General features: G+C 40.5%; 2 protein-coding genes and 1 long non-coding RNA gene across 5 annotated transcripts; all 3 read right to left on the minus strand.

Moving 5' to 3' along the window:
* Positions 1-955: 955 nt before the first annotated feature.
* Positions 956-5,713, minus strand: LOC308111017 (titin-like). 3 transcript variants are annotated; one of them, XM_080465706.1, is made up of 6 exons: positions 5,577-5,713; positions 3,348-3,668; positions 2,913-3,170; positions 2,623-2,814; positions 2,394-2,547; positions 956-1,336 (listed from the first exon to the last, which is right to left on the minus strand). In XM_080465706.1, the coding sequence occupies exons 1-5, from the start codon at positions 5,623-5,625 to the stop codon at positions 2,402-2,404; spliced, it is 966 nt and encodes a 321-aa protein (XP_080321832.1). In that variant the 5' UTR covers positions 5,626-5,713; the 3' UTR covers positions 956-1,336; positions 2,394-2,401. The 3 variants fall into 3 exon arrangements, with proteins under 3 accessions (XP_080321832.1, XP_080321831.1, XP_080321830.1); XM_080465705.1 differs by having other exon boundaries at positions 2,385-2,547; XM_080465704.1 differs by having other exon boundaries at positions 956-2,547.
* Positions 5,714-8,727: 3,014 nt separating this feature from the next.
* On the minus strand, positions 8,728-11,243 carry LOC308111428. The gene is made up of 4 exons (XR_013935445.1): positions 11,004-11,243; positions 10,554-10,904; positions 9,923-10,030; positions 8,728-9,786 (listed from the first exon to the last, which is right to left on the minus strand). It is a non-coding gene; the product is annotated as an uncharacterized lncRNA (long non-coding RNA).
* An 805-nt stretch (positions 11,244-12,048) lies between these two features.
* LOC308110572 (arylsulfatase I-like) lies at positions 12,049-14,989 on the minus strand. The gene is made up of 2 exons (XM_080464953.1): positions 14,461-14,989; positions 12,049-13,801 (listed from the first exon to the last, which is right to left on the minus strand). Exons 1-2 carry the CDS (start codon positions 14,772-14,774, stop codon positions 12,403-12,405), a joined length of 1,713 nt encoding a protein of 570 aa, XP_080321079.1. The 5' UTR covers positions 14,775-14,989; the 3' UTR covers positions 12,049-12,402.
* Positions 14,990-23,601: the final 8,612 nt, after the last annotated feature.

Here is a 23,601-nt window from a genome sequence, read left to right on the forward strand (position 1 = left end):
ACACACACACACACACACACACACACACACACACACACACACACACACACACACACACACCGTACAGTACGGAGTAAAAGCTCATACGAGTAAATCATTGAATCAAATAAAACTAAAATTAGCACATTTCTGAGACGTGCTCAGTAACTTCCAGTGTGTTAAGTGTCGTCTTTTAGGAAAGTGAACTTTTCATTTGCCATGCCGCCACCGCCGTCAGGATCACATGACATCTTTATTATCTAATTTCATTCTTGACCTGTGATGCTTTAAATGGTCAGGCAGCTTCTTCTACAGCCGATCTATGAACCTGCAGATGACTTCTTCATGGATGATGGTCAAACTGAGGTTCAGCTCGTTGACAAATGGCGACAGAGCATTTTTCATTAAAGCACCAGTTTTGAAAATCGTGTTGAAGCATATTTCTATAAATGAATACATTCCAGTGTTCAATATTTTAAATGTGTAATGCTCTATGCTCTTTTTTTTTTTTTTTAAATTGTTGTTCTTTATGTTCTTTATTCTTGTTAAGCACTTTGTAACAGTGTGAATAAAACTGCTGTGAAATGAAAACGGGAGAAGCATGAGTTAACTTGAAAGGGGGATCGATTTTAATGCATGTAGTTAATGCAATTTAAAAATGTGTGTTGAAAATGTGTGGAGTTGAAAGTTTCTTTGAGAACAGTTTTAGCCATTCCAACTCCATTGAGTTCAAATATTATGAATGATCATTACGGATTGACTAGAAGTTACAATCCAAAGTGGGAAGTTACTTGAAGTTGAGTTCATTAATCTATTAAAGTCATCAATCACACTGTATTTTTAAAAATAAATACTTTTAAGAGTGTTTGGTCTTGACACAGTACACCAAACTAAATGGAAAAGAAGGTGAATTCACACAACTTTGTCATTTAATTAGGGTTTATTTTTGGTTTTTTTTAAAGGAATGACAAGGGTAAACTTTTAATAAGCGCTTTATTTTCACAAACATGTTCAATCTCAAAGCTTCAACAAAATAATTTCTGCAAGGACATTTAAAGTTTGGCAAAAATATTTCCGAATCAGTTGTCTGATGATCCAGGATTACAACCCCCTGAAAGACACTGGGTGTTTTCTATTGAATGCAGTAAACGTTTGAGTTGAGTTTCTATCACGTGATCTTAAAACTTCAAGGCACGCAGGACCACGAGCGCCAATGCCAGACATTTTCTCATTTCTTTTATGCAAGGTCGCCCTCTGGCGACAGAACTGCGCAGCTTACGCCTTCATTGCTGGTCCGTGTTTTCTGCCTCGACTTCAACAATGCAAACGACATTTTTTGTAGATTTGTTTCATCATCCTGTGAAAACGTATCATGCATAGGTTTGTTTTTGTTTGTAATGTCCAGACTATGCAATGTTGGCTAATGTTCTTCTGATGACAGCAATGAAACCTTATTTCTCATGATTTAACCAATAAGTGCCTGACTCACATTGCAAATTTTTTTTTAAATAAATAAATAAAAAAACATCCAGAGAGCTTTGTTTTTTACTTGGATTATAGTTGGAAATTACACTAATATACCTTGGATATATATTTAACATCTACATTGAAAGATAACCTCTCAGACAAACAGTAAAGCACATAATAAACTTAAAAAGAAGACAATTAAAAAAAACAGGGTTATTACCATCTGTGGTGTAGAGTTGCAGAGCAGGTTAAGTGTGGGAATACAGAAAGAAAAAAAACACAAATATGGGTTAGATTAAAAACAAAGACAAGAATATTATATTGGATCTGTACAGGAATCTAGAAGAGACTCCTTAAGCTACAAACATGTATAAATATGGAACTCAATTCTGGATGAAACTGTATACCTACACTGATATGGGAATTTTTACGAATTTGTTGGTGTGTTTATGTGCAAATGTGTATGAGGTCATGTACAGATGTGTGTATATATAGAAGAGTAGGTCTTACACTGAACTTTTGAGAATATGTATGTATGAATGGATGGATATGCTTATAATATACAAATGTTTGTCAAGACATGTGTTGTTGTTGTTTTTGTTGTTGTTGTTATACAATAGACTGATAATTTAAGTATCTATGATACAACAATATGAGTATTCATTTATTCATAGTTGTTAATAATAATATCTAGGTATTCAGAGATGAGATGATACTTTTTTCCGTGGAAATACATAAAGAAAGCAAATTACTGTTTTTAAATGGTTTTGGGAGCAGTTCTCCTTTTCTTTTTTTTTTGGCTGTTTTCATGAGCCTGTGTTTTGTTGTTTTATTGGGGTGTTTCTGAAGCAGTGAAATATTTGAGGAAGTTATTATTTTGTGAAATTGTATTTCCTAGAAAAAACTGAATTAAGTGTTGGATAAAGACGCAGGATTACTTATTTCACCCATCGAATCAGAGTGATGTGCTCGCTTCATCGACCTGCGAAGAATCTTCCTTCTTTTTGTATTTGTTTTTCTTCCAGATGAAATAGATGAAAATCACAAGTACCGAGAAAAATCCCACCATTGCTTGCAAACCACAGACAAGCAAGGAGCGATCTGTTCAGAAACACACACACAAACAAAGATGTGTTAGCTTTGATTGAGTTTAAATCATTTTTAAAATGTGTTTACCATCAGCACTGTCTGTGACCACAGGTGGATCTGCTGTGACATCATTGGAGGGCGTAACTGAACCAGTGCCGGTCTCCTTACCCACAGAGGTAGAGACTGTTGTTGGAGTAACACACAAGGTATTACTGGCTTCATGTACCCACTGTGATATTTCTGTCCCATTGGATGAGGTGCAGTTTATGAATATGAAGCCTGTGAGTTAAAAAACAAAAAAAACCAACCATTAAAAAATGGTGCTAAGAAGGCATGACTGTTAGTGTGATGGAGTTGTTCTCCATGTTTTCTCTCACCGCAGGTAGTCAACTCCACTGAATCGGAGACATTACTGACTTGGTTGTGGGCCCAGCAGACCAGTTGTCCTAAAACCTGAAGCTTCAGAGTGACACTGTTGGTCTCATGAGAACCGGGGAGGAGCTCGTCCTCCGTCAGTGTGCGTCCATCCAGAGTCCACCTGTACTGAGGACCGTCCCCTCCGTTAACGGAGCAAGATACCCTCTTCTCCCCCAGAGACAGACAGTCATGTTTCAGCTGGACAGACGCCAACGGAGCTGAGAGAAATACACATGGAAACATGTGAAATCATTTCCGTGTCCTCGTGAAAAGTTTCTCATGAAAAGCTGGAAATATAGAAATGTTCTGAATATTAAATCACTTATCAGTGAGTGAGGCTGAGATTGAATATCCTGAATACATTTTCATTTCACTTGTGAAGAAAAGTTATTTACCTTGAATTGACAAAGTTAGAGTCCTGCTTCCTGATAGCCTGTTTTCTTCATCATAGAGTCTAAGAGTATAGTTACTGCCGTCATTCCTGTTCAGGTTACTGATCTTAAATGTTCCAGTAGTGGGGGTGAAGACAGACCTTTGCTCTATGTTATTTCTGATAATGGTACTGTTTCTCCCCAACAGTATTTTGGTTGTTTCATTTTTCCATTCGTATCTCGGTATTTCAGAAGCGTCGTCCATCAACTGCAGAACCAGACTTCCTCCCAAAGCCCCATAGCACAGAGCTCCATCTTTCCTGCCGTCGCAGTGAGTTTCCACACCTGCAAATGAGCCAAAACATGATGAGTTCTAAAAGCTCTCACATAGAGCTGAACAGATCAATGGAGCTGGAAGAAACATATCAATATCCGTGTGGTATCTTACACTCGGAGTAAAGAAGTCACTGATAATACACATGTACTAAATATGAGATAGCTGGAAAAGATTATCAGTCATTGTGAGATTTTGTACTTTTGCCCTGATTTCTTGAATTTCTGACTCTAACTATATATATATATATATATATATATATATATATATATATATATATATATATATATATATATATATATAGATATATATATATATATATATATATATATATATATATATATATATATATATATATATATATATATATATATATCTATATATCTATATATATATCTATATATATATATATATATCTATATCTATATATCTATATCTATATCTATATCTATATCTATATCTATATCTATATCTATATATATATATAGATATATATATAGATATATAGATACACATTATTTGAGACCCTCATGCTCGACTTTTTTGTAAATCTTTGTTTGCGAGATTATATTGGATGGTATTACGATTACCCTTTGATTTGTTGGTGTTTTGCAGATTTGTTTGTTTTACTTATTTGATGTTTTTTGTTTCTTCATTTCCTCATTGTACATTGCTGTTTAACACTACTTGAAGTGTTGTTATTTTTAAGCGATGCAAACAATACGGGATAGGAGCTCTGGGTTTTTTTTTGTGTGAGTGTGTGTGTGTGTGTGTGTGTGTGTGTGTGTGTGTGTGTGTGTGTGTGTGTGTGTGTGTGTGTGTGTGTGTGTGTGTGTGTGTGTGTGTGTGTGTGTGTGTGTGTGTGTGTGTGTGTGTTTTTGTGTGTTTTTGTTTTGTTTAGTTTTTTTGGTCGGTAGCTGGTAGGAGTCAATGGTGTTTACCCAGGAGAAACCGACACACACACGGGTAGAACATGCAAACACCACACAGAAAGACCCCGGGCAGTCTTTGAACCCACAACCCTCTTGCTGTGAGGCGAGGACGGGAGCCACTGCGTCACCGTTCACAATAAAAACTAGATGAACTAAAACTGAGTGAAAACGTCTCCATCTTAACCTGTTGTACCTCGGCGAACAGCGGTGTGTTTTTAGTTTAATCCCATCAGGCTTTATTACTTGTCTATGTGAGTCCAAATTTGTAGAATTGTGAATCTATTTGTGTTTGTTTTCTTTATCTCAAAACGTCCGTATACTCTTAAATTGTATTTGGGGTCATGAGGTGTTTCGATCGTTAAAATTCAGTAAAAATGCATAAATAAAATTTGCTTTAAGTTAACGTATGTAACACTGCAGCATGAGCGTTGAACGATTAGAGTGAGAAGGCCTAAGGTGGGTGTGGTGAAGTGGCAGAACAGAACCATATATAGCATTGTTTCTCTGTTCACACATTTGATTAAAAAAAAAAAAAAAAAGGCTATGTTCCTAAAAAGCTATTTTAGAGTGTCACATCAGACAAAGGCGGAAGTCAATCCAATCCATCTTGCCTCCTGGTGGTTATAATAATATGTCTGAGGCTCAATTTAATCCACAGGATACACAGACTAGGTTCAATCTATAGGAGGCCATTTAAGTTTACTGTGAAACCTCTACATGTATACACATGCGAAGCTGATCTTGAGCAAAAGACTAAAATAATTACAACTTAGACTGTGAGAAAACAAAGTATGTTGAATACAAACTTAAATGTTGTGTTATGCATTTTTTCCCAATTTCAGCTGAATCCATCACCTAAAATATGACACAATAACCAACAGCTGTTTCTTCTCTATTACAATGAGAATATCTAAATTATATATATATATATATATATATATATATATATATATATATATATATTGTGAGAAGATTTGAGATGCTCACCATGAGTGACTCGTACCAGCATCACCAACAGGACGACCACAGCTTTCATGGTTCCAATCTGAAGAGAAAGGCAATAAGTCTCCTTCTGCTCTGCAGCCTGACAAGAAGTGCTCTCTCGAAAACAAGGAAGTCAGTGTGCCAAATGAGAAACCCCATAAGGTGGGATTGATGCTCAACTGCTGTCGTCACACACCCCGTTATCATTTCTCATGTATTTTCATTAATATTAGTAGTTCTATATTCCACGCATCACAGAAGGGAAACTTCTGAATAAGCTATGTTTGTGCACATTAAAACGGTGGGACTGTTGAGTTTTGGTTCCTTTTTTTTTCTTTTCTTTTTTGTTTAAATATGAAGTGCTGCGAGTAGAAAGCAATGTCATTGGCACTGCACCTCCCCAGAAGGAAAATTGTAACGCAGTGTTTGTCTATCTGCAGTATTTTGCAGTGTCAAAGTCCCAAGACCATTCGCACCTTTCTCATTAATGTCATTGCTGCATGCGAATAAACATGAACTCTTTGCTTTGTGGGACCACACAATGATGTCATGTATTACTGGAAGTCTGCAGCTCCATTTTGTGTGATGATACAAGTTCCCCTTTGTTAAGAAAATGAAGCATATGTGTTCATTGTACCAGTTGGTGTTTCTAAATCCCTTCTCTGATGTTGTCGTTAACTTTCCAGCTTCTACTTCATGTTAACCAAATAAGAAAACTGCGGTGCTTGTAGATCATGAGAGCAACAGCCTAGTGGCGTAAATGATTGAACTTGTTAGAGCCCGATATGTAACAACGACCTGAATTGTTATTAAGCATAATGCTAAAAAACGTAATAACTGGTCAATAATGTAACAAAAGTGCTGAGCCCAAAATGTAATTAAAAAATGTAATAAGCCCAAAATGTAATACCTGCTCAACAATGTAAAAACGTTTAACAGGAATTTAAATGTGATTTAGAACTCATTCCTTCAGTTTTATTCAAATTGAAGCAGTTCAAGCTCAAATTCAATCCATGAAATCCTCGACTCACTTTATGATGTAATACAATTTTCACAATATTACAGGGGACCACATTTCATGTGCTGTATGATTAGCGTAATGACGACATCTGGCCGCTAGATGGCAGTAATCCAAGGCCCCAAAACCATCAGAACACACCTGAGCAACAAAGATGTGATCAATTAACGAGTAGCATGTTTTATTTAGTGTCGGCAAAGGTGTATGTGTTCAAACCTGTCCCTCGTTTGTTTTATTCACGTCAGACAAGTTGAAGTAAAAGTCTGTATCACAAAAAGATGGGATACTACTTGTTCACTTGAAAAGGTCAATTTGTTGATTGAGTAAACAGACATTTTTACAATAAATGTTTGAATATGTCAGTCAGATAGATAGAAACGTGGTCAAGTCTAAACTAAATGTGTTTTGAAGAGTCAAAGTCAAGAAAGAATCCATGTGTAGCAATTAGAGTCGTTATGGGTCCAACAAATCCACTGATAGTTCCCCAGTCAACTTTAAACTCCAGTGTTCCCAGTGTGGTTTTAAAAAAAAGTCCAGGTGATATGGTCCAGCTTTCACAGTCAGCGTCTTGGTAAATGAGTTTGGGTGAAGCTTAGAGGGCCCAGGTCTGTTTTACCAAGTTCATCTCTTCATATATTTTCTTTCTTTTACTGTTGTTTTTGAGCAAATATTAAAGTGGTAATTTAACCCAAAAGACGTGACTGGCAGGTTTTAAATCACTCAATCTTAAACCACAGGATGGTACGTGGTGCACGGTGTGGTATTTGAATTAGACAAAATGACCTCCAGAGCCTCATTTCAACTGACTGGTCAGATGTGCAAAGTAGAGTATTCATGCTTTGTAACATCTTGTGAATATATTCATGATGTTTCATTGCAAAGGTCGTTGTTGAGGTTTTTCTCCAAAGATCCATTGTACAGAAATGTGTAAAAAAGTGGGAAAGAATCACTAGAAACCTTAAAGGGGACATATCATGCTAAATCCACTTTTTTAGCCCTTAAATGCATTTTGTTGTATATTTAGAGTGTTTAGAAGTACAGAAAAGTTCAAAGTAGTCTCTTCAGGTGCTCCGTTGATATCTTTATATTCTGTTTTGGTCATATTTTGCGATCGGTTTCGATTTTTCTATTCTCTATTACGTTTTTTGAACAATGACGTCACAGTATTCTCAGCGGAACTGCCAAATTAGGACATCGACATTTCGAGCAATCCGCCATTTTTGTTTCTCGCTGCGATTTTGTAGTCCAACCGAAGTTACGAGAGGATAAGTCGAAATGTTCGGTTGTTGGATGTAGTAACCCACAAGCTTCGTTACACCGTCTCCCAGCATCAGAACCTTTTCGAAGTGCCTGGTTGAGTTTTATTTTTCACAGGAATGTACCCACATCTGTGGGTAAGGTCATTTTTGTGTGCGCGAATCACTTTAAGGACGACTGCTTCAACAACCTCCGCCAGTATAAAGAAGGATTTGCCGAAAGACTTCGTCTGATTGAGCGGTCAGTTCCTTCTATCTATGGAGACGACGAACAGAGCACTTCGGTAAGCTGTATATAACGCTAAAAAGTGTGATGATAAGACGTCCCTGTCATTGTTTTGTTAGCATTAGCAGTTGCACCGTCTTCATATGTTAGCGCTGTGTGCTCGTTTTAGATTATAATGTAACTTCTGTGTTAAATAGTCGTTGTAATTCAGGCAGTATTGTAGTAGTGGGCATGGATGGAGAAGTTAGTGTAAATATAGTAACACACCATTGCGTTACATCCATATGAAGACGTTGTTCTGTAGGTGCATCCTCGTCATTTTCATCTCGCTCCGCCGGGTCCGACTCTGGCTCCAACATGTATGGCTGGATGGACAAATCTTCCGTTGTTGACATTTTGTAAATAATGTGTGAATATAAAGTTTCTGCGCCGCTAGATAATTGTATCTGTTCTATCAAACTACAAAGATGGCCGAACAGGGTGGCGTTGAACCCAGTGTCACCTCTGCAACCTGGAGAGGAGGCGGGGTATGAAGTGTCTCATTTGCATTTGAAGAGACAGCCCCAAAACGAGTTGCTCTCAGAAGCACATCAGAAAAGGGGTTGAAAAGGGGCCTGTGGAGCTCTAATAATGAGGAATTCAGACCCAAGCATTGCAGTTTCGCGTTGTATAGACCACAACTGTATGATTTATATGTAAAAAGGAAGGATTTAAAAGCATGATATGTCTCCTTTAATGTTGGTAGAAGTTGTGTCGTTTTTTAATTGAACGTGTTAAGTTTCACCCTAATAGACAAAGAAACATCACCCAAGCAGTCAGCAATGAAGGTAGTGAAATAAAAACAAGTAAAACTCTCCAATATATTGACCACAAGAGGCATCTCTTCACATAAACATCTTCATTGAGTAAACGCATCATGGAGCAAGACAATTTTTTAATTCAATTGATAGTTCCTTATTACGGAAGAGTTTTAGGGCCACTGAAGAAAAAAAAAAATTCGGAGGCTAAAAAAAAAAAAAAACCTTCGTGGCCCCAGAAAAAGTCGAAAATCAAATTCGAGATTTTTTTTTCCACGGAGAGGCTTTCTGTCCATCCCTCATCATTTGCCCGTAGATGTGAATTCACATTAAATCCCTTAATTCTGAATATATCGGGTTGCTTACTGCTTATGGACATGTGCTTTTACACAGGGTTTCCTTGGTTAATAAGAACACATTTAAATAGGCAGCCCGGGATCCGTGCCTTTGTCCTTCGTACTCGACGAACTTCCGCGACGGAACAAGGCAGCAGGCTGCTCTGTCTCTTCTGGTCCTGATACTGATGATAACTGCACCGTGTTTATGAGCTACATTCTGTCCTGAAGCATCTTTTCATCACTTCATTAAACCGCCTGATATGCATTTTGAGGAAGCAGTCACGCGCTGGCATGTGGATGGACGGACTTTTTCTTCCACGGTGAAAAAAAAAAATCTCGACTTTGATTTTTGACTTTTTCTGGGGCCACGAGGTTGTTTTTTTTTTTTTGTAGCCTCCGAATTTTTTTTTTTCTTCAGTGGCCCTAAAACTCTTCCGTACTTCCATACCTTATTGATCCTACTGCAGACAATTCCAAAACATGTTTACAATTACATAATATTTTCTTCTTATTGCCACTTTGCATTCATCTGTTTCCACTTCCTGTCAAGTTTGCTCTTCTTCGTTATATGGCGGCACCTGTACAGAATAAGCAACACAGTTCAAGCAGAGAAAAACTGAAAAACATTCCACTTTGTTTTGTATTCACTAAAATAAATGATATAAATATATGCATATTTGTCTTTTCACTTCCTGAGTGCAAACAGAGTATTACCTGACTTTTTGCGATTCTTTACTCTTCTGTACAAACAGCAACATATTACCAGTAAAACAATGGCACCCAGTGCAGCACAGACCGGAATCAGGATAACAAAATGGTTTTCTGAGAAGAGAGATCACACTTATATTTAACATTGTAGTTTTGTGTGAGATTTTCACCAGGGCGTTGTTCTTGAACTACCTACAACCCCCTGTTGTTGTGTGTTTGTACACACTTTAAAAAATGTCTACCTGGAGCAGATATGAGGATGTTGGATTTCTTGTTTTGTACGTTAACATACTTGATCTTGTTAGTGTGAGTAAGACAGAAAATACAGGACTGACGAAAGCTGCAGTTTAAGTACAACTAACCATTTCCTGTTACTGAAACACACCCATACCCTTTCCTCACATCAGTCATTAGTGAGGGTTTTACACTTTTAGTGCAAATAAATAAGTAGGGTATTCCTTTAAAGCATTTACACCTACAGACTATTTTTTTGTTTTTCTTCTGGAGTGTTTATCATAAATAAGTTGGAGCCTTTATCATTTGTCAAAGCAACAGTAGAATAAATTGAGGGCGTATAGGTTTGGGGCTGGGTTAGAACTGTAAAGTGGAAAATGAGATTGCACAAGTTAATACTTGCCTTTAACATCCAGTTCGAATGTAATGGCTTTCACATGTAGCCCATCTGAAGTGAAAACCTCCACCGTGTATAGACCCGAGTCCTCCTTCTCCACGTTGATGATCTTGAGTGTCCCGTTGTTGATGAAAAACTCTGTTCGGTTTCGAGAAGCCTCGTGTGCCCATGTCACCTTCTCCTTCTTCAGGTCGAACACTTTAGTGGCTGCACCGCTAACCTCCTTCCTGCACTTTAGGTGATGTCCACTGGCATTCCATATCACTTGGATGGAAACGGATCCACCAAGCGTGGCTGAGCACGGGGATGTCATTGTCTGTGTGGCATTGCATTCAGTACCAGCGACGGGAAGAAATGCTTGAAAAGATACAATCAAGTAAACGTGTGCATAAACAGGAACTATTGCAGCCGCTGCTGCTTTAGCAAAGTATTTGTTTCTTATGATGACGATCTTACCGTGAGCTCGTCCAGTTAACATCACGAGAAAGAGAAATTTCTCCATACTTCTGTTTTATCCAAAATATGATCTAAACCCGAAGAAGGCTACTGGTATTAACCTCGACTCAAAAGTGCCACAAACTGAGAAACGGTAACTGTGTGGCAGTGTGGGTAGTAAGGACGGAAATAAACTGAAGTTGTCTCACTTCTCTCTGTAAATGAAAGCTGTTGACAGTGTGGCAGTGAATTGTGTGAAGAAAAACGGTCTGCGTGTTACGTGACACAAAAGAAGAAGAAGAAAAAAATCCCTCCTCTGTTGAAATCACCAATGTGAAACGGAATGTGAAACGGAATGTGAAACGGAATGTGAACAGCATGCGGTGACAGAGGTGAGACTTTGCAACAGATTATCAAGCCACCTTGATTTACGCCCTGCGTGCTTCATCTTACCAGGCCTCTAGAAAACTGGAAGAGAAAACAAAGTCTGACTGTTTGTGTGGGCAAATTACTCCTTGGGCTTCCTCTGACATATCTGGCCTCAAAATGAACCCAGAGGAGCCGTTAAAGAAACGACACCTTTTCTTTTTCCCGGGGGGGGGGGGGGGGGGGGGGGGGTTCAAACTGTTGAAAGCCCTTAACAATAATTCTAAATCTCTGGAATCAACTGTGAGATTTTACTGTAAAGAGGAAGACAAAAATATATATTTATTTATTAATTTTTTAGATTTGGGATGCGATTCCTATGGGAGAAGGTTGGGAACCCCAGTACAAGAGAAAGCATTCAACTCAGCTACGTAAAGTGTATAAAGATCAACTGCTTGAAAAATGAGTTAGATTTGTACTGTAACTCAAGTCATTTTGCTGTTGTATTGTATTTAGTAAATCTCAATAAATGAAGGTCGAGAAAGAGCTTTGATGAATCAAATCTTCCAGCAAACATCACACTGATATAGAGGTAGTCATTATTATCATTAATGAAAGTTACAACACACTCAGATGATCTTTACATACCATATTTGTCAGGTGCCCATTGTGTTATATTCAATAATTAAAAAAACTGTAACAAGGTCATATTTTCAGTTTATCTCGTTCTTTTTAGACACACATCACAGTTTTTACATAGAAACAGTCAACAAATTGAAAAACGTTAATCGTATCAATAAATCTATCCTCTTGTCGACAAACATGCTCCGGCAGTTACAAGGTTTTCGATCCACCTCAGTCTTGCAGAGATTGATTTGATTTTAATAAAATTGTATCTCCCAATATCAGAAGATACATACTATTACCTTTATGATACATGAGCTATATCACCACTTTATGAGTATATATTTTCACAGACATACGTATACATATCTTAAACTTAACCATCAACCAACAGTAATCTTGACAAAAGAGTTTGTTTGTTTGTTTGCTTCTATATTCTGTTGGACATTATCCTTGTGTTGAGTCTCCTAAAAAAAGACCTGCTCTTGGATAGTTTGAGCTTCTTCTTCCAATCCATGTTCTTTTTCTGGTAAACACTGTCCCAGTTGTCCTCTTCCTCATCTCCCACCCAGGGGACCCAGGCACCTCCATTCAGGTGGGGGTCAGCTCGTGGGTCCTCTGACGGATACCTCACAGGTACCGCAGTGCGGTTGTAGTACACCAGTCTGGCCAGCAGCTCTTTCACAACATCTGGCCTCTGCTCAGACTGGTCGAAACGTTCATAGGGATCGCCGGAGATGTTGAAGAGCCACACCGATTTGCGGGGTTGAGTGTGGCGCTCCAGGTTCCACCAGCTGCCAGGGAAGCCTGGAAGCATCTGTGGCGGGATCCAGTCTCCATAACCAGGGTCTCCAGTCAGGAGTTTCCAGTCGCCCACTCGTATGGAGGCCTGAACAGCTGTATCCCAAATGCCGTATCCTTTCTGCAGAGAGCCACTGCGAGCGTGGTTATACAAGGGGTCAATGTTGTGAAGGATCTCCAGTCTGGGGGACTCCTTTCCTTCGCTGATAGCTTCCCACACATTGTACCCATCAAGCCCCTCACTCAGGGATTCATTACCGCCAGCTAATCCCACCAGTGTGGGGTACCAGTCAGTAATATGTACCAGGGCTTTACTCACTCTCCTCTTCTTCCTCAGAAGAGGGCTGTGGATGAACCCGAGACCGCGGACTCCACCTTCCCAGTAGGTGCCTTTACGCCCTCTGAGGGGCCAGTTACTGCCGCCAGACAACGGCTGGCCACCATTGTCAGTAGTGAAGATAATGACACTGTTCTGATAGTATCCGTACTTGCGGAGCGCATATGTTATATTACGGACCGCCTCATCTACAGCTGAGACCATTGCAGCATACTTCCTTCGTGCCACGTTTCCCAGGCCACGATATGGATAGATGTATTCCCGAGGGGACTGTAGAGGTGTGTGGACAGCCTGGAAGGATAGGAAGATGAACAGCGGCTGAGACTGAGGGTCATGGGTTGCCAGGATCTTGCGGACTCTCTGTGTGTACAAGTGGGTGGAGTACTTGCCCCTGTGACCCCAGGCGACCGACTCCCCCTCATGAAGGTCAAAGCCACACAGCTCCCGGCCGTCGCAGGAGTTGTAGGTGTAGTAGTTCACGCTGCCCGTTAAGGAGCCAAAGTACGTGTCAAATCCACGGCGAGTCGGTAAACACTCCTTCTTGTAGAAGCCCAGGTGCCACTTGCCCACCATGTGGGTGGAGTAGCCAAGCTCCTGAAGCCTCTGGGGCAGAGTGACCTGGTCAAAGGGCAAACAGCTGGGCTGACGAGGACGAATGATGGAGTGCTGGAGACCAGTGTGAATTTGGTACCTGGAGGATTATTGATTTAGAAAATGGACAGAAAGAAAATTTTGAAAATCAGTCAGTCAAATCCAGCACAGCGTGAAAGAAAACAATGACTAAGATCGACAGGAAAAACACAAAGTTGTTCCTGAATGAATGTGCGGAATAAAACCTTTATTACAGAACAATATACCATTGAAAACATACCAATAGATAAGCATCTAAGACAACTGTGATTTTCAAGGGGGCTTAAATGTGTCTGTTACAAATTTCAAATTCAAACTGATAAAATGTGTTCAAAACAACAAAATCCATTCAAAACAGGGATAGTTGTAGATATAGTTAAATATATATTCAAGCTACACCAAAGCAGAATTTTCTGCTTTGCATATACTTTCTGTCAATACAAAAAAAATCCACATGCTTTTTGTAAATGATAATATTTGAAATATGAAATGTATGTAGTAATGCGGATCAAGTCAATTTACTTAAACTTAAAGTCGTAGAAAAAAAATTGTATATCATCTGAAACATAATTTACATTTTTTCAACATTATTTTGGTAAAACTCAGCAAATGGTCACATTAATATTAACATCAATGTGATTCCAGAAACATGAAGGACTCACGTCAATTTGTTTGGAAAAAAATGCAGTGCAAACCAACAACAAGAAGCAAACTCTTTACCTGCCCGTGATGAGTTGACTTCGAGACGGGGTGCATATGGGTTGGATGTAGTAATTTTCCAGCTTAACTCCATCCGCAGCCAGTTTATCCAGCACCGGTGTCCTGATGTCTGAGCTGTGATAGCCGATGTCATTGAAGCCCTGGTCGTCTGTCATGATGAAAATGATGTGAGGAGGTTGTGGGACAGGAGACCTGCCAAATAAAGTTTCATCTGCCTCGTTTTCTACCTGGTTGGGGCTCATCATGTCCCAGGACAGATACCCGAGGCTGAGCAGGCTCATCATGGAGAAACCGGTCAGAGCTGTAGTTGCCATGCTTCCTGAGGCACTTCAGATCTCTCAAGTTTACGTAATTAGGGTTCTGAACTCAAATCATGGTGGAGTACCAAAGTTTAGGAGAAAAAGATATTGAAGAAATCCTCTCGACAGATGTCACAAGTGAGCCTTGATACACTTGAATGGCTTTCAGGGAATCTGAAACCTCCTCAAAGAAAAACTATGCATCCATCCTCACCGACTATTTCTGCCTCATTTGAAAGTATTTCTCTTGCCCGAGTGGTCGTAATAACTCCACCCATTTCCTTTACTGCCCTGCTGAAATAACACCAACCCCCCCCCCCCCCCCCCCCCCCCCCCCCCCCCACACACACACACACACACATCTCAATGAACTCACTACAGTCATGCTTGTACATGTGGACGTTTCGCAGGAAAAAAGAAATGTACATTCCTTGATTGCTGTTTCTTTGATTTTGGTTAAAGTGCATATGAAACGTGCTTTAAACATGAGTTCAGCCAAACGTTTCATGCCATACACAAGCTTCTTCACTCCCACTACGTCAGGGACATTTCAGTAAACTACACAGCAGATCACATGGGTTACTAGAGGGCAGAAAGGACTCCTATGCCCCATTTGGCTGACAGAGACTCTACAGAAAAAGACCCTCACTCTAAAAAAAACATGTTGTTTAAAATGGAGATTTGAGACTCAGGGCAGATGCAGGGCCCCACAGACACAATCAGAGACACTGTTCTCACTCCATTGCCCAGTCCTCACAGTCTCTTATTATGATCCGTAACCCTCGCCCCCCCCATTAGGCCACCCCCCCAAATATCAGCTCAATCGAACAAACTTTGTTAGCATGCCAACGAGCATCGTCTTGTTTGGCATTTTCTTGTCGCGCTTCTGATCTGCTCGTTCTGTCGATCAGAGTTACAGTTTAGCCAAAGTCGCCACTTGTTCAATATTTGCCCTCAGAGGAGATAGCATTAGCAAATCTTTTTTTGAAAGGCAAATTGTGGACTTCCTGTTGGATTTAAGTCAGGGGTATCAGTACAGGAGTTTTAGGTCTTGGTGAGACGAGCAGAGGACTTTGGGTTTCATCTCTCTATGACATTCCTACGGGCCGTGGTGGCCATTTTAGTGTTTGTAGGTGGGCCTTTTAGTGTTTCTTGGTGGCGCGAGAGAGCACATTTTGGCACTCTGGGGGTTAATTTTTACATTTCCTTAAATTTTTCGCCAGGCTTGATGAGCATGCTAAATTTGGTGACCATTTGAACAGGTTTAGTGGGTTTCGTGTTTGGTCCCTATTAATAAGAAACATTACAAATAGAATGGGGTCCTGGCCTTTGGTGCCAGGTCCCTAATAAAAGTTTTGCTGGCAAGAGCTGGAATGTTCTAAAGAGCCTTATTGGTGATTTGTGTATGTTTGTGTTTAGTCACGGGTGGAGCCGAGGGGATATAGATGAGGTTGCTGAGGTCGATGTTGTTGTGTGTGGGGATGTTGTGGCGGATTGTGGTGATGACAGCAATTGCAGAGGGCGGGTCGTGGATGTGTTGTTTTGAGTCGTGGACAGTTGATGGAGAGATCAGTAGGGGGTGGTGTGGTGAGTGAGGAAATGAGGGGGCGTGTACCAGGATTTTTTATTTTTTTCAAAATGCCTTATATTTTGAAAACCAAAAGATTGACTATGGGCCCGAGACGTTAGAGTAAAGTTGACAATACTAGCGACCATAACAATGTCAGAGCGGCTCACTTCACCACCAACAGAAACGAGAGACGGCTGGCTTGACCACAGTAATATTTGTTATAGCAAAAGTTGTTTTTTGTTTTTGTTTTGTTTTTTTAGAACTTTATTGCACAAAAGGGGGACTCAAAATCTCCAGCTACAACTTTCATTATAAAATAGCTGCCATTTTAAAGTAAGAGAAAAGAAATGATGACATCCACAGTAAAGGATTAACACCATGTTTCGGGGTTGTAGATTCATGTGTATCTTCAGTTCATTGAATTGATAGTAAAAATATAGAAGTTGTAGAAATGCATTTCATTTTTCCTGTTGTTGTCTCTTCTGTTGCAGATGGCTGTAGCTCTGAATTTACTGAAGGAGGAAGGGATTACTCACACAGACTTAAAGCCACATAATATTATGCTGGTTGACCATTTTCGACAGCCACTTAAAGTGCAATTAATTGACTTTGGTGAGGCGATGCGTCAACCTGAAAAATGGGTGGGATCAACTATCCAAACTTTGGTGTTCAGGTATGAAAAACATTTGTGAGCTGACTTCTCAGTTTCTTTATCAAACCACCTCATAACCACCTTCCTGTTTCGGTGTCTTTTTCAGATCTCCAGAGGTTGTGCTGGGTAATCTATGTAGCAGTGCCATTGACGTGTGGTCAGTAGGGTGCATTGCTGGGGGAATGTTGACAGGAACTGTACTGTTGGACATCTGGTCTGAAGCTGAACTGGACAGTAACACAAATAGACATTCCAACTTCTTTGACAGGAAGTTGTAATAAGTGATTCATGGTACAGGTTGTAGTGAACGTTTTAAGCACTTAGTTGTTGCATAGATGTGTAATACATCATACACTCAAATTAGTACTTCTACAAATAATACATATGGCTCTGACACTGTGTTGACTCCACAGATGGAATGGATCGTATCCGTCCTTGGACAGCCACCAGATAACGTGTTGGAGCAAGGAATGTATAGTGACAAATACTTCAACAAGACAAGCTCTGGCGATCCGACCCAGGTTTGGGTTTTAAAGGTACTATCTGCTGTCTCTTTTTCGACTGTGTTTATCAGTGGAAGTTGTCTATTTTCTGTCGCCTTCTGCATCGGTAGTAAATTAATTCATTCCTCTCTTTAGTCATCAGATCGCCCCCCGCGCCCGAACAGGAAACTGCACGATCTTTTAAAGGTAGTTGAAATTTCTTGGAAAACATTTGTGTTTCTGAACAAGTTCAGTTCTTTTGCTAAAATATTTTTGCTTTGCTTCTCTGCCCCTTCAAGGTCGCTGCTAGAATCCCAGTAGAAGATCAGCAAGCTGTTTGGTGTGACTGGCTCTCATTCATTGATTTGGTGGAGAAGATGCTCTGCTCGGATCCTTCGAAGAGGATCACACCAGAAGACATCCTCTTCCATCCCTTTATAACGATGAGCCATCTCGATCATCAAAGCCACAACAGTTAGTAAGTGTGTGTACAAGGATTCAATGTCATCGTGCAAAAGATATATGTAGTTGTTTTAAGCTTAATATTTCTGTTCCAGTGTCCAGTGTATCGAATGCATGAAGGTCTGCAACCACTGGAGCTTTGATGGCTGAGAAAAAGCTGAGCAGCTCATCTCCAACACCTCAAACTCCGAAAGCAACTTGCTGATGAATACCTTGGGAGACATCTTCAACCGAACACATGGAGGTCTGCAGCAACTGCAGCGATGATGGAGAGGAAAATGTTCAGCCTTCTTCCTCCAACACCACCGGCTCTGACAGCAACCATCGGACCAGGAAACATCCTCCAACTGAGCTGAGCAGTGAGGACCAAGTGACACAGCTGAAAGAAAAGGAAGAGGAAAATTGAGGAGCTGCTAAGAAAAGGAGATTTCCTGCAGCCCACAAGGATGAAGAACCTTGTGATATCTGCGTAGCCGGGTCAGCCTCTACCCTCTCCTCTCGTATGGAGGTATTATCGGTGAAAAAGGTTTGTGTACTTGTAAAAGTGAATTTGTGGTTGTGTACCGTGAGTTGTGTACCTGTAGAATTGTTTTCACTCCACAAATACCACACCACACTTACAAAGTCACAACTTCTTAATTACAGGAGCACAAATCCTGTTTTACAAGTCACAGATTAAACAAACTGTCATGCTGATATTGCACAAATGTTTTTCACCAGATTTACGACAACAATTGGAGGAAAAATATCAGCATGACAGTTTGTTTAATCTGTGACTTTTTTTTATTAATAAAACCTCCATATTAGTTCTCTGCATTTTGTTGTGCAAAGGGAGACGGGAGACCATATATTGCCACTGGAGCAGGATCTATTCCAAACCAGCTGTGTAAAAAAAAAAAAGCAGTACTGGAACCTCTGGGTTTCACGCGGACACCTCTCTCCGTCACACGAGCAACACACCTAAATGTTCCGGTCTGACTGTTACCAACGTGATAGTGAAACACCATTGGATGCATTTTATTTGCATTTTGGGTATATTCAGTGGGGCTAAATTGAAATTACGCCTCAAGTTCACTAAGGTGAAACCGAGACCGGAAAAATGTCCGGTTGGAGCCAGACGTTGGTCAACATACTGGACGGTCGAACACCACACCTTGCAAATGTTGAGATAGGGGCTTGTGGGTACGGAGGTCGCAGGGCAGCCAAAAGGAAGTATGAGTCTGCCCTAAAGGGCATGAAGTTGTGGCTGGGTATGTTTAGAGAGGCATCTTTAGAGCAACGCTTCTGAGTTTAAAGCAGGTCAAGCCAGGAAAGAGAGGGGAAAAAAATGACTGAGCTGCACCTGAAGTTTGACACCAGTGTGTTTATTTATGTGTTTTTCCTCGAGGGAACGGCGAAGACATCAGAGGGCCCAAACAAAAATGTTGCCACAGCCCAGGTACTCTATGTCGTGCAACTTCACTGTGGCTGACATTAGTTCGTAGTCAACAGCAGTTGGTTAATGTCACCTGGGAGGCAGCAGAGACGAGCAGGACAGAGAGCCATTAATACATCTCCGTGGCATTCAGGGAAGCGAGAGTCTCTAGGCCACACTTAGGAGATGTGACTCATCTGTTTTCTGTCTGACCGGCAGCTCGCCAGGTCAACAACACCTCACATTCAGCACTACAAAACAGCACACATGAATACACACACACACTCACTCAAATATTAACATAAGCACTTGCTCACCTATTTGTTATACTATACTTTAAAGGAATGTTGATACCTTGATACCACAAGATATATTACAGATGCTCATCCTTTTATGAAATTACTGAAAAATCCATGAAGAATTTAACCATAGACCAAGACTTACCTTGATGACAGTATTTATGGACAGGTTTGCAGTAATGTAAGAACTTCAGTGACCACAAACTAAATAAACATTTAGCCTCTCCAGGCTATTTCATTACAGTTATTTGTTTGAATTGATCTCAGGCTGTGGCAAAGACGAAGAAATCCATTACTTAGCAGTCCTGTTCCATTAATGGCATGACTCAAACCAAGTGAATGGTCATGTCAGGCATGTTAACAAAGGTCACTCTGCTTTAATGAACCAGTCACGTTGAGTACTTTTTTCGACTCAGTGTCACATTCAGACTCTTATCCCTCTTGTCTTATTTTTTTTTCATGTCATTAATTATTCCACAAGTTGCCTCAATGTACAGGCGAAACACACACATTCACAGCTTGGTTTGCTTCTCTGCTGCTTCCTTTGCTTGATGGATATTTTTAATTTGGAGATAAAACAAATTTACACGGTGGTTTTATTCCATGGTACCTTAAACTATTTTATTAGGCTTTATTGGTAGGGAAGCTTGGATTGAGGGAGAATGGCTGCTGCCGCTCAGTGTCTGTGTTCGCCAGATGTTGGCATTGGCGAAAGGAAGAGGCGCTGTTACCGAACATGTCGACTGCCCTCCACAATGAACACTACCCCCTTTCTAATCAACGCAGCCCTGCCAGTAAACCTGCCCATTACGCCCCCTCTCACCCCAATTTTATAATCTGAGTAAGACTGCTTGGAAGTTTTCTTTTTTTTTTCCCTGTGCCCCAGCCATGAGCCAAGCCCCTTCATCCAAGTGTGTTCAGCTTGTCACTTTTTTTTGCTCGGCACAATAGTGTCCTTGTTTCGCAGCTTGCCCCGACATTTCTCTTAAGACCATTTTTCAACAACAGTCTATAAAACCAGGTGCAATTATGTAGATCACTTGCAGTCCTTTTTGGTGTTTTCGCCAAAAGAGACAGACATAAAATTTTTCACACATACCACACAAATCCAGGGAAAATACAGGGGAAGCTAAAGTTTCAGCTCACTGAAAAGCTACACACATACAAATCTAATGCCTACTTTGGCTTGACACAGTTTAATGGCCCAGAGTCTTTAACAGTTATTAAGTTCTGCCTGATTTAATAGGAGAGAGAATCACTGAATTTGAGAGAGGTGGGTTTGAAGTAGGAGGTTCAACAAAAAACTGCCTGCAGGATAGATGAGGTACAACCACAGTGGAAGAGCAGTGTGGCTCCCAAACTTCAATTAATAAACTGACGCAATATATTGTCAACATGTGCAAGTTACAAAGAAATCTCCATATAAACACGAGCACATCTCCAATGTATATTCATCACTACATCAGGTGACACCAAGCGGGACCCCACAGGTAAGGCAGTCGTTGAGCGCTGGGCCTTGGGCTTTGACTGACGGTGTGTTTGACTTGGCTGTTGTGGCGCTGCAGCAGCAGCTGGTCTGTCAGGTCCAATACAACATTTCATGAGGTCCTAATGCAAAGTCATGTGGGAGACCATGATTCAATGAGAAGCTATTGAGTGGACATATACATTTATAAGGTATACCAGTTGTTTATTTTTAAGTCATCTTCCTATAACCTGGCTTTATAGAGTCATCTATTCTGTCATGTACAAGGAAGTTATAACCTATAACTTCTTTACTACTGTAGGAACGTGGTGGTGCTGACAGGTACTGACACACCCCTCTCCGGCTGTAGTCGTCGGTAATTACCTGCAGAGTGAGCGCAGATGTGAGCAGCCGAATGGGGGGAATGTAAAGTAGATTTCTTTCCTGTAAAACAGACGTCCATTCACAAGGGGTAACCTGTACAAATATCCTGGTCATTTTACTGCAACATGTCATCAAATATATAGGAAATGTTCCACTTCTTGCGCACGGACATGTAAAGTCATTGAGCTCTTTTTGTTACTGCTTTACTTCTGTTGTTGCTTCATAGACTAAAATCCTATTAAAACACATATCAACTCCTCGGGAAGTATAAAGTCAAATCAAGCTCAGGAAATATTACATTTCCCCTTCGACAATTTCTTTTATTTGTTTTAAACCTTGGTGGTCCGTCCCATCAACACCCTTAAAATGAAAGCTGAGTCAGCCTCACAGCCAGCTCATTAATCCAAACCAAAAGTGCCTATATATGTTTGTGCTTCAGGGTTGAAGGGCTGTGGGAGATGGTGAAATCAAGCTGACCCACTGAGCACTCACGCTGAGTTTGGACACACCGCTTACCCTTCCTGCTTTCCTAATGAATGGCACTCTGTTATTTGGCTGTTTTGCTCCTACTGACCCTCTGCTTACCCACGACTCACGACTAGTGTGACCCAAGGTCTTAACCACCAGCTCTCTCAGATCGACACCCACACCCACACACACACACACACACACACACACACACACACACACACACACAAACGTTGAGTAAATCTCTTTGACGAGGGGAATAAAACAAAAAAAGGTCCCTATAATTACTCAAACGCACCTGAAGCCAGAAGGCTGATCTTCTAAGCAACTTTTCAGATTAGTAAATCTTTTTTGTGGATTATCTGGCGGTGGGGATGAGTTTTGTTTTTCTAACTTGGAGAGATTTTTAGAGGAAAGCTGAGTCAAGAACTTTGCAGCCACAAGAGAGATTAAAAAAGTAGCCAGGAAGTTTTATTTTATGACATATAGAAAATACTGATATTATTACCACAGGTCTATGTTTGCTCTTCCCTTATTTCGAGCTTTTCACATCTGTAATCACAGCTGAATGTACAGTACACCCAGGCTTTCTTTTCTCTTCGTGAACGTGCTGCAATTACTTTTGTGCAGTTTAAGACCAAATGAGGTACTACTGCGCACACATCTGTGAGTATCGCTTCTGTTTAGTGTCACCAGAGGTTCAAACCACTATGTGAAGAACAATAGATGTATGGTGAGAATCAAACTATGTTTAAAACAAGGCATGCCATAGACCCTATTGACGATAACGTAGCGGAATCCCACCGCGGCGCATTGTGGGATACCCTGTAGTATACAGTACGTCGCCGCCATCTTGCTAGACACTGACGTGTAATCAAATCCGCGATCTGGTACACTCCTTGCTTTTATCGGTTTCCTGAAAAATGCCTGTGAATTGTTGTGCTCCGTAATGTTTTATAGACTCAAAGGATTATCTTTAATTCAGTTTTTATTCGTTTCCGAAAAACGATCCTAAAGTCTGGAGGAAGTTAGTGCGTAATGCCCACTCGGGCTCATGGTCCAAAGAGTGGAAAGTAGTTATGGACCAGTATAACGACAGCGTGAAACAGTGGTTTAACAGTAGTTGTGGTCCAGAACACACATATGCCAAGCCTCCCAGACTCCTGAACTATGACCCACCCACTTGGAGCCCGCCTGCATAAAAGGCTCGGTCGACCAGAACATCACGACGTACTCTGCAGGTGAGGACGAAACTACACACACACACACACACACACACACACACACACACACACACACACACACACACACACACACACACATTCAGTATACATGAGGGCCAGGGAAAGAGAGAAAGAGGAGAAATTCATATTTTACCTGCAAGTATTTCCTCCAGCTTTAGCAGTTTGCTGGCTACCGGTCAGCCAACATGGCAACCTGTTTTGATGCAGAATTACTTCTGTGGTCGTTAAATTCGACTTCACAAAGTAAAGCTAATGATTTTTACTTTCTCAATCAGCCGTGAGGTAACTTTATAAAGTGAAACTTTCTACCTTAATATTATTCCACTTGGTATTGCGCTGCTCTGTAGTCAAGGTGCTGCGCCCAGAAATGCTGAAAGAAGAAAAGAACAGAAGTTACAAAAC

This window comes from Lipophrys pholis (assembly GCF_963383615.2).
Source record: "Lipophrys pholis genome assembly, chromosome: 6".
In the NCBI taxonomy this organism is placed as follows: domain Eukaryota; kingdom Metazoa; phylum Chordata; class Actinopteri; order Blenniiformes; family Blenniidae; genus Lipophrys; species Lipophrys pholis.

Coding starts and splice junctions, on each gene's coding strand:
- LOC308111017 (XM_080465706.1), bottom strand. CDS start 5,625: ATGAAAGCTGTGGTCGTCCTGTTGGTGATGCTGGTACGAGTCACTCAT. Junction 3,669..5,576: donor GCTGGTACGAGTCACTCATG/GTGAGCATCTCA, acceptor GCTCATTTGCAG/GTGTGGAAACTCACTGCGAC. Junction 3,171..3,347: donor TCTAACTTTGTCAATTCAAG/GTAAATAACTTT, acceptor TATTTCTCTCAG/CTCCGTTGGCGTCTGTCCAG.
- LOC308110572 (XM_080464953.1), bottom strand. CDS start 14,774: ATGGCAACTACAGCTCTGACCGGTTTCTCCATGATGAGCCTGCTCAGC. Junction 13,802..14,460: donor AGTCAACTCATCACGGGCAG/GTAAAGAGTTTG, acceptor ATAATCCTCCAG/GTACCAAATTCACACTGGTC.